The sequence below is a fragment of the Malania oleifera genome, chromosome 4 (assembly GCF_029873635.1).
Source record: "Malania oleifera isolate guangnan ecotype guangnan chromosome 4, ASM2987363v1, whole genome shotgun sequence".
In the NCBI taxonomy this organism is placed as follows: Eukaryota; Viridiplantae; Streptophyta; class Magnoliopsida; order Santalales; family Ximeniaceae; genus Malania; species Malania oleifera.
The window spans coordinates 117,332,435-117,343,765 of record NC_080420.1 but is presented as its reverse complement, the minus strand read 5'-3'; the positions used below and the strand labels follow the sequence as shown (position 1 = coordinate 117,343,765).

The 11,331-nt window shown below is 35.1% G+C and overlaps 1 protein-coding gene and 1 long non-coding RNA gene across 2 annotated transcripts; one reads left to right on the top strand and one right to left on the bottom strand.

The window, feature by feature from the left end:
• Positions 1-234: 234 nt before the first annotated feature.
• On the top strand, positions 235-11,160 carry LOC131153107 (uncharacterized). Its single transcript, XR_009136163.1, has 2 exons — positions 235-435; positions 10,844-11,160. It is a non-coding gene; the product is annotated as an uncharacterized LOC131153107 (long non-coding RNA).
• On the bottom strand, positions 1,665-11,297 carry LOC131153106 (uncharacterized). Its single transcript, XM_058105161.1, has 7 exons — positions 10,878-11,297; positions 7,887-8,005; positions 7,730-7,795; positions 6,916-7,113; positions 6,136-6,254; positions 3,944-4,049; positions 1,665-2,621 (listed from the first exon to the last, which is right to left on the bottom strand). Exons 1-7 carry the CDS (start codon positions 11,098-11,100, stop codon positions 2,058-2,060), a joined length of 1,395 nt encoding a protein of 464 aa, XP_057961144.1. The 5' UTR covers positions 11,101-11,297; the 3' UTR covers positions 1,665-2,057.
• Between the last annotated feature and the right edge of the window lie 34 nt (positions 11,298-11,331).

Genomic DNA, 11,331 nt, shown 5'->3' with positions numbered 1-11,331 from the left:
GATACAAATCCATTAATAGATACAAATCCATTAATCTGAACCGAATTTGACTCATTTTAATCGATTTATAATTAACCAATTGTTTGGTAAATGAGTCGAATATGATTTTTTATTTATATCCACCCTCTTAGTGGGTCGACTCGGGTTTATCCAGCGAATATCTGCCAACCTGCTTAAAAGTTCATTACTAATTAACCTATAAAAGTCCTACACCCCCCAAGACCCCAACCCACCTAGCTCACTGCCCACACCCCATGGCCACGTGCACACAGCCATAGTCCACACGGCTCTCACACGCCAACGTGTGAAAAGGGGTCAGGTCAGTGGTAGAGAGAGATGGATTGCGAGAGAAGCACGCTGTCTGCTGCTATCTGCTGTTGCCAGAAACAGAGAGACGGAAGGCTTGAGTGAACGACGGCGGCGGTGATAAAGAAGGTGAGAAAAAAATAGGTTAAAAATACTTAGGGCTCTGATAGCATGTTAAAATTGAATAAAGACATTATTCTCTATTTATTATTTAACATTACAAGGGTGTATTTATATACATGATTCAAGGAACAAGATCCCAAATTATTCCTAAATAATTACACAATAAATGAAAAATGAAAAGTGTAGATATTTCTCTAATAGTTTAAACTATTGAAAGTTGGTTTAGATTGTTAGATATTGATCTATTTAGTTATCTAAATTAATATTTTCTTACCATGTTGCTTCATTTGATTAATTGAGAAATATATAATTTTGTGATCTCTAATGATTATTTAACAACTTAAAAAGTATTTAAAAATACAAAAAATGGAGAGTTATTCATTCATTTATAAATTATTATGACACAAAATAAATTATTAATAAAATAATTAAAAAATTATATTTTAGAATGGTGGATCATTTGCCATCCGTCATGAATTATCCGATCTGAACTGCCACCAATCCACCACTTAAACAAGTCGAATATGAATTATAATTTCTTCACTCGATAATTTGCCTATTCCGCCACAAATTATCCAACCTAATCCACTTTGTCAGGTCTAGGGAGTGGCTTCCACCAAAGATGGTGATCGAAAAATTGATATGGGTATATGTTGTGGTTGTCAATGACTTCCACCAAATATGGGAATAAAGTCAAAAGAGGTGAACCTAAATCAAATTTTAGTTAATCAAATACATTTTTTACTATAAAAGATACGTAATACACTATCCTTTCATTTTCATGTTTTGTTTAAATTGCAGTTTTAGTTAAGGACCTGGTAATGATTTGTTTGTCTTAATTATAAATTTATGTTGTCAATTTTGAACTGTTGTGACAATAGACAAAAAAATTTGAGTTATGGTAACATGTGACAAATGAAATGAAAATGACATCACTTTTTGTCAGCCCCAAACTGAGTATTTTTTTTTTCATTACCATCATTTTTTGAAGATGGCATCATTTTTAAACGAAAATGCTTTTAACAGAACAGTATTAATAAATAAAATAAAATTTGAGTTCATTACCATATATAAGCATTCTAGAGCTTAAAGGGAAACAACCAAATTGGTACCAACAAAAGGATGGGAATAATTCTTATTAGACTTTTTAAACCACCAAAACCAGAAGCTCTACTAACTCATTTAACTATCTCAAAATTCTCAATCACCTCATACAACATTTACCTGGAGAGCTCTTGAAAATGAAATTATATTAGATTTGAATAAAATATAATATAAACTTATATTAAAATTTATCCCAATATACCATAATCTAAATTTAAGATTCGAACTTCCAACCTACCTTAAAATTTTCACAATAAATGCATCATAGGGACTCAGGTGGGATGAAAATAGCTTCCAGCTTGCCATCATATACAAAAATCGAGTTTCAAAACCACACCCTTAATCTTGCAAGCTCGAGTCCATTCATCATTACCAATAAGTGCTTGATTTCTACACAAAATAATCCAACATATCGGGAGATTTCATATCACTATCCTGATGCATTTGTCATCTCTAACCTGAACAAAGAACACATCAACAGTCCCCCAGGAGGTATTTACAGCTTGAACTTCTAGACAATATTGCTAGCATGAACTCCACTGTTGTAACACATTAGTTTCCAAAAATTGCTTCCATGCCTTTAAGGGTTCAATCCTGGAAAGACTAGCAGGATGGTCCTCTCTTTGGCGATTTATAAATAAGCCTCTAGCAGCAAAGCCCATTAGCTCAGTTGGGTAAATGTAACCACGAATCCTCGACATAATCCCACCTTCATAAGAGGAACCCATCCTAAAACACCGCTCTGAAGTGGGCTCAAGTGACGGGGCGAGATTTAGCTCTGGTTGCGTATGGATTTTGAGTTCTGATGAGTTGGAGTCATCTTCAGGGAAGATGTAGCTTTTCATCCCAAATGATTCCCAATCAACTTGCTGCAACATCCCAGCAGCTCTTTCTGTGCTCTGCAGGGGATAGTTTTGCAGTTGGAGCTGCTTAATTGCTAATTTGTCCACTTGAACTTTTAATTCATGCAATCGTTGACCAATCCTTGATGAAATCGCATCATATAGTTTTCCTCTTGATACATGCTCAGATCCTTCCAGGTTGAGTAAATCATCGAAATTAATAGGATCACCAATAAGTACTGTCACCTGCAGATCCAGGCAAAGAGTTGCAATCCACAGCATCAGTGCAATAACCCAAGATTAAGTGAATGAATTTCATAATAATAATAATAATAATAATAATAACAATAATAATAATAATAACAGAAATACCGATGGACAATGAACCTCCGGAAAAAATTAAATTAACAATTACACACCTTGCCTCCAAAATAAAAAAATAAAAAATAAAAACACACAAAAAAAGGCAAGCAAGCAAACAAACAAACAAAAAACAAAACAAAAGAGAAGGATACCATCTAAGCTATTTATATGGTAAAATTATTATTTATATTCCTTTTGTTCTCTTTTCGTGACAATTGACCTTCGGGGTAGTTGTATTTCAGCTGCTGGATGCAGTCCTGAGGTTTTGCACCAAGGGCCAAAACCACCAACTGCTTCATTCTCTCCCCAACCATAAAAACATGCAGCCATTTGCATATGTTACCAATAAATAAATAAAATAAAAACATAAAATAATTATCAGTTCAACCAAAAACAGAATGAAGTCCTTGAGGCTTGTTTGTACTCTCTTGAAAAAAAAAATCTAAAAAAGGCAAATCTAGAAAAGAAAAAGAACGATATGATGACCATAAAAAAGTCATAAAACACCTCTTAGGTATGTGAGTACCAAATGTCTCACTACGATAGAAATATTTAATAGAGGATCAACACCCTTCCATGGTACAACTTGGAAAATCATCTGATAATACTGTCAAGGACTCCAGCTTTCCTCATCCTATGCCCTGATGGTGACATTTATAGCTTGATATTATGAATGGAAAGATAGGAAGGTGTTTCATCCAAAGTTTAGGCTATAAAACAGAAAATAAGGCTGGGTTTCAGCCATTGGATCAAGAAACTTTCCTCCCACTTTTCCACCCAAACGAACACAACACAAGTTTCTATGAAAAGCTATCTATGGTGCTGCTGAAAATGCATCAAAAACAAGCTTGCTTCAACAACAAATGTGTCAACCATTGTGGGTAAGGATACAGAAGAATAAGAGATTCACGAACACAATATTGGCTACCAAATATAAAGCAGCTAACTTAATACATCATAAGCAGTTTATGAAAAAAGTGCATGCTAGCATTAATCCAACTTAAAAGTTCTCTCTTATGAAAAGTGACAAGTTCAGGTAACAGGCTGTCCAGATCTCCTTCCCATACTCTGTGTATGGGATATATGAAGGGAAATTGGTTGACATAAAAATGACGTGTAAGCCTAGGAAACCCGGCGTATCGAAAAAATATATAAAAATGACGCCTTCACATGGCTTGTGTAAAACAATAAATAAATATACTCACAGTCTTGCCAATCCTTGGGACTTTGGCTCCAATAGGCATGATCTCTTGCATCCCAGTATGTACAAATGGGACAACAATAGGGATATTATCTGCATCCAGGATCAACCTGTTGAGGTTTGCAAACACACAGCAAACATATCATCTTCAAAACCCCAAAAAGAAAGCAATAAGAGAACCAACAAGAGAAGCAATCAGAAGTGTCAAAACATCATTTTCTTTATGAACACTAGCAGTGGGTGCACACTGCATGTGTGGTCCACAGCCCTAAATTTAGGGGGAAATGGGGGATTTACGAGTAGTTTTTAAGGAACATTAAATTGCCAAATTACCCACTTACTCAGAATTTTATTTTAAATTCAAACTTATAGAAGAACATGGCATTTTAGGAGCAATGAGGGAGGGAAATACAGATTGAAAAATGCCTCAGGTTCCTTTAATGACTAGTATAGATATCATGGTTTAAATAGCAGCAACGGGTAGCATAGCATAACAGTAACAGTCGTAGCAGGAGTCATGGATGTTACATAACAATGGCCATGAATCTTTTTCAAGCACACACAATCTTATGTATACTGGCCTATTTGCATGTTTTAAGCTCTTAACCCTTCTTAAAAAGAGTTTTCATGCATTTTGGATTCTTTAGTTCAACTTACTAACGATATTTAGTAAACAAAATAAATTCTACATTTGTTTTAAATCAGTATTGACAAAAAAAAATTGAATTTTTTTCACTTTTTCATTAATGATATAAGTGATAAATTAATTAATAAAACAAAATGCATTATACACTCCAATATCTTATTAGGCACATAAGACATACAAATAATACAATAAATTAAACAAGTTCTATTATTTTATTTGTTAAAGTAAAAAAAATCTAATAAATTTAGACCAACAAGTTGTGATGTATAACTATAATCTCAGATTGAAAAAAAGTTAAAATGATTATATATTATAAATAAAGTGCTAACAACTTGAACACAGCATAAAATAAGAAAAGAAAGGAAGGTTGAAGTTGAAAACTATAGAAAAGAAATATCAAATTACTAATGTTATCTAAATAATTTTTTTGTTTTTTAACAAAATAGAGTTCATGTTAAATTGTTAAGTAATCAACTCTTGTGAATATTCATAAAAATAAATATTTTTTGTCGCATTATCATCCACGACATAATCTTCTTCCCCTCTCTTCGCATAACTTATTGAGGGTATTTTATGACAGGGAAAAAAAAAAATTTTTTGAAGAGAGTTTTAAAATATATATATTCGTAACAGCTCTATGGCGGTCCTTAATGACCACTACAGCTGTGAATTTTCTTCCCATCGATTTAGCAGTGGCAAAAGGAACCAAAGAAATTGTGACGTGACTGCTTAGATAATGATCACAGCCGTTATTTAAAACCATGATATATATACATCACAACAATAGGAATATTGTTTGCATCCAGGAGTAACTGATTAATGTTTGCAAACACAGCAAACACATTATGTTCAAAACTGATAATCAAGAGTGCAAACAAAAATGTTAAACTCCACATTTCTTTATGAATATAAAAACATACTTCACATACATGCCCACGCACGTCACACCCTCCCCCCCAAAAGGAAGGTAGTAAAGTTGGTGATATATGCCCATGTTTGTTGTAACAAATAGAAATATCAACGGTAAGATTGCTCCTTTGTGACAGGTTGATCACAAGTTTGAGTTCAAAGAAACAGTCTCTCTGCATAAAAGCAGGCTAAGGCTGCGTATACTTTGATGACCCTCCCCCAACCCTCACAAAGCAAGGAACCTTGGGGCCCAGGGGCAGCCTTTAAGGAAAGAAGAGGCAGTTTTCAATCTAACATTTTTCCACCCCATTATTCTAAGAATTCCCTCAAACACTACAAGTAATCATTTATTTGCGAGATTACAAACCATGGATGCATAAGTAATTTAATAAAATAATTTTAATATTAAAATTTTAAAATATATTATAATCCTCACATTAGCCACATAATTCCACTCCTCCCCAAAAAGAAAGGGGCTATGGAGCACACATGTAGTGAAAAATCAAATTTTCCCTAATTTGAACCAAAATGTTCATAAATCACAAAAAGACAGTTGACTTGAAACAAGGAACTATGCCTTTTTCCTATAATAGGACAAATGCTTCCTTCAAATTTTAACAGCAATCATCATAAAAACGCACCTCCCAACACCTCTCTTGGCAGACCCTACAGTCTTCCCACCGTCTCGAGAACGAGTTCCTTCTGGAAAGATGTGAACCCATCCACCAGTGTTCAATTTTGAAACAGCCATATCCAACCCCTGCAATGCAAGGAAATAACATGATAGCGACAGTTAGCCAATGTCACTAGAAACAGATATTAAAATTTTCTTCACCTTTTCTTAGTCCATTAAATGGCTATCTACACCTGAACTACATGATAGGACTACAAAATCCTCCCTCCCAAACCCTTCCTTTCCCAGAGTTCAAGCATACAATCTGTCTCTTACTAAAACTTCTACTTTGTACTGGCATGCTTCCTGCACACTCCATGCAAGTGGATCAACCAAATGAACATATTTAAATCCTTTCAAAAAATTCCTTGCTTTATAAACTTTTTAGGTTAGATTTGTTATGCTCTTCAAAAATTATTATGCCACATGATGACAGAGAATTAGAAAAATAAAAACATCATTGAATAGATCCCACTAGATAAATTGACAGGTAGAAAGGATCATTTTAGTGATTGTACCAGTGTGCCACATAATAAGCGATACACATAAAAACTAAATAACCCCCAGGAAATAAAGTGCCAAGTTCCACTGAGAAAAACTCCTAGTATTTTCGAAAATTTAGTACATGAAGAAGGCCCTCATGGTGCTTAAAATCCAACCAGAACTGCCATCAATCCATTAAATGGTTATAACAGCACTCAGCAACCTAGTTACTTCATAGAGTGCATGAACACAGATTTAGGAATACCTTTTGATAAACTCCCTCACCGCGAGAAATTGGCAAAACCTTGCCACAGCGAAAGAATGCAGAAGTCACAGGATTGGTAAAACATCTATCAGTCGCACAAAGTGTCCACCGCAGGATATGTGCATCAAATAAAACACTTCGAGGAAGCAAAGAAGCAATGACAAGTGGATCATCCATGGAAGCAACATGATTGCTCACCTGCAGCCAAATGCAAAATTCAACAACTCTACCTACTGGAACATAACATGCCATTCAGTCAAAACTGAACTAATAAATCAAAACAAGAAAAAATCAGTTGATTTGGTTCACTTCAATCATTAATTTGGTCGGTTCAGTATGATTTTTCAAAATACTTTGTTTTCAGTAATCGGTTCACTTTGGAAAATTTGTACACACAGGGGCACGTACACATACACATTAAAGATCAGTAAAGAAAAGGGAATTCTAAAAAGTTGAAAATGCTTTGAGTAAGCATTATAAAGATGTTCTACAACCAAATTGGTAACTGGGAAAACTAACTTGGTTTGGTTAAATCTTGGTCAAAATATGCAATTAGATTGGTTTAAAGAAAATAATTAATCGTCATTTCTTTGTTTAGTCAAAAAATTTGGCTGAATCAACAGAACTGCATAGCTATAGCCCTAGCTCTAACATCATCTTCTTGATTTGCAATAATCAAAAATGGGGATGCAGATTTGGAGGTAGCATAAGGTTAAAGGTGTAAATAGAAACCTAGAGAAACAGAAAAAAAAAAAAAAAAAAAAAGGTTCAATCGAGTCCATTAAATCCATTCAATAATGTGCCTGCTACATACCGTTATAAGAGGCTTGCGGTCTGGTCTATGTAGCAATGCTTGATGTAGTTTTTCTGCACCATATACCTGGGATATCAGCCAAGGTGATTATTGTTGTGTAACAACTGCTGGATAAAAGTGAGATAAACAAATTTTGAATAACAGACAACCCAAATACCTGAACACAGTTCAAGCCATGCATAAAAACATGACAAACATTTCCAATTACAGGAACAGCCAGAGACTGAAGCATGCGTACAATGACTGGATCTTCTTCTGCAGCAATGTCCTTACTCACTGTTATCATAAGAAATTCACAAATCAATATCCAGGGGTTCCCCATCAAGAATACAGTTGCTTGCAGCATATATAGTGCAGAGCATAGACAAGTTTATCAAAATATTTTTTAAAAGTTAAGAAATGGTTACCCTTGGTACCCTGTCAAGAATACTTTTAACAAAGCTCTTCATCCAAGAGATCAGTAACTTAAAATATGCTTAGAAGATAAATGCCAAAGAGTATGTAATAGGAGCTCAAAGATCAACATGTGCAGGCATAGAAACTCAAGACAGGCCCAATCGATAACAAATTATAAACCAGAGACTAACCAGGCAGGAAGCAAAAACTGCAAATAGAAAAGATATGCCTAGTTATTCACAAAGGAGTCAAATGATTCTCTTTCCCTTTTCATTCTGTTTTGTGTGGGCAGCGCAGTGGCTTAAGATAATACAGCAATAGTGAAGGAATTTTGTAAGGGATTCAGATTTCAGAGATGCTAAAAGCCCCGGGTTCTGAGCAATGATTTTGACGATTTCCAACCTGTTACTTTGATTTGAAGCTTATATGGAACCATTTTCTAAGTTTCAGCTTCTACGCTAAAGATCGTACTCTGATTTTTGATCCCTAATGTCTCTAAATTCAAGAGAACAATATTCTGATTTTTTTTTTTAATTTCATCAATTGATGCATCGACTCTAGTAAAATGAGCAGCCTTCTTAAAGTAACTTCCAAAATGAAAATGGTTAACCTTATGATTATTTTACCAACTTTCTGGAGAGAGTGGTGAAACTTTTGAAAAGTAGATAATCAAATAACATTGTCAAGTGAGATAACTACCCAAAAACTGACCTAAAAACTGTCTGTGGGACAGTTCATGGAGGATGACCATTTAAAAAAATATAAGTATATAAGACAAGAATAGTTTAAAATTTAAATGAATCTTGCCTTTGGGAGGGCACCAAAGTCACCTACTTGCTTAATCAGTACTTAATAATAATAGATTGTATATGAACACATAAAATTGAGCAAATACAATTGTAACAAAAAAACCAAATGCAATGGCCTCCAATTATGAGATATTTAAACATGCAAGCATTGATTAGAATACAACTGGACAAGTGTGATGCAAAATAAATACATAATTTGTTATTTAAAATAAACTTAAAATGTTACAGCATCCTAGTCAGTGTTGATAACCCAAAAAAAGCACATCAGATTTCTTTAAAATAGCCAAGTATTTGTCCAACGAAAGAAAATTAGTAATTATTAAGAACCACTTTACCTTAAAGCTTATGTTATTAGGTTGTGGCCAACAATGTATATCAAGCCTTAACACTCACCCACACAGTCTAAGTGCACATGAAGAGATAAACAAACGATAAAAAATGCCCATTACAAGGAATAATATAATTTTTAACAGCCATACATGAGCAACAAAACTAGAACCCTGGACCCTTTGGTAACAATGGCTCCCACTTTACCTAAAAACTTAAATTGTTACATTGTGGGCCAACAATGTATATCAACCCTTAACTAAGATAACCTTAATACTTGGCTTATCATACATGGTCACAAATTTGGACCACCCCTCCCCACCTAAAGAGAATTTTTTATTTTTTGGGTAAATTAGAAACATCAAACTCAAGACATAAACCGAAATCTCGCCCTATCCTGTCATCCGGCTACAGCCTTAGCAGCACCTAAAAGTAAAATTTACCTTTCATAAAATAACCATACAAAGTAAGGAATTTCTTTTCTAGCATTATAGATAAATATAGCTATAGATGCTAAACAATCTCTCAAATGCACAACACTTGTTTGTGATGCAAGTAGTAAAAACTGATGTACCAAAATAAATAATAGTATGGTGGGAACATAATTTTATATTTACTAACCATGGACGAGCACAAAAAGTCTGCTCCATAGCGCCCAAAGTCCTATTTTTTAGGGCAGGTATAGAGATCAGGATAGATTATCTCAAGGTAGTGGTTGCTTTCTTTGCCAGAAAATTTGACCAGTTTCACCTCTCTGGCTGTGAGAAGGATTGATTAAGCTCTCAGGTAGGCATCAACAATTGTGATCCTGTACGAGTGAAGAAGTATATTATGACCCACTGACTTGCCAGTAATTCTTTCATACTGGCCATGGGCACACATCATGCGACACAGCCCTAAGTTATTATTTTTTTAGAGCAAATAAAAGAGATAGTTTAAGAGATAGGATCAAGCTACAGCAAAAAGGTGTGCTGGATGAGAATTTGCTTATAGTAGTACGTAAAGATACCTATTTCAGAATTTTTTATTAAATGGTTACTTGTAAATTTGGATAGGTTTCTTCGAAATACGTTGAAGGAAAATAGTTGAGATAACACAAGTTTTGCCATATATAGGTAGCATCTGAAATCCTTTCTGAATATCCTGGTGGAAAATATGCTAATGAGTGCATGCTTGGCCTTTAAATGGGAAATTTTTTGACTCAAAACTCAGACTGCTGAGCACATGTCGAGCCCTTAACTAAATACTTCCCAACTACAGATAGAATTTAATAACCTGCCGCAAACTTATCTGTTAATGGGATAGATAAAATTTAATAAACTATTTAAAAATGTCACTTAAAGAACATTAACGTATATCTTCGAAATAATTTAGAAGTTGAATTGTTCAAAAAATTTTAATCATCCCACTTCACTAACCCGAAAAGAAATGAACAGAACCCTATGAAGATCATTCATTTACTCATCTATTTATATTTATACATTTTCATAGCTCCAACATCAATAACTCTATCAAATCACAATTAAATTCTGCACAATTTAGCAACTTCTCTTCACACTAACCGTTGATCCACATTACGCAGAGAAGGGGAGAGCGGGGAAAAGATAAAGATATACCTCTTTTACGGTAGAAAACCGAAGAAGAAGGCAAAGACTCTCTGCGAAAATCACGAAAATGGTGAAGCCACCGCTGCATCGTCGAAGAGAAATATCCGTCGGAGAGGCCCGGCCGCCGGCAATGCCGATCGACGGCGACCCTGAAATGGTCTCTGAGCCGAAGCTTCAGGCACTGAGCCTTGTTCATCCACAGATCCACATGCTCAATCCATTGCCCTACCATGACTATACCGATCGAGTTCAGAGAGAAAGCGAGCCAGCGTGCGCGCGCGAGAGAGAGAGAGAGAGAGAGAGAGAGAGAGAGAGAGGTCAGGACTGTGTATCCATGGTTTCTGCAGGGAGGAGGGGGAGAGCGGAGTGGGAGGGAGGGAGTGGAGGGTTTATGAGCATTTTTCTAGGGTCGGCCCATATAGCGCCGGGTGCGCATTGCGCATGGTCTGGTCAATGGATAACA

Bases quoted from the DNA above. Each gene is read 5' to 3' on its own strand.
- LOC131153106 (XM_058105161.1), bottom strand. From the start codon at position 11,100: ATGGTAGGGCAATGGATTGAGCATGTGGATCTGTGGATGAACAAGGCT. The intron at 7,114-7,729 runs GTATGTAGCAGG...ATTTGGCTGCAG, and splicing joins ACCGCAAGCCTCTTATAACG to GTGAGCAATCATGTTGCTTC. The intron at 6,255-6,915 runs GTATTCCTAAAT...CTTGCATTGCAG, and splicing joins GTGAGGGAGTTTATCAAAAG to GGGTTGGATATGGCTGTTTC.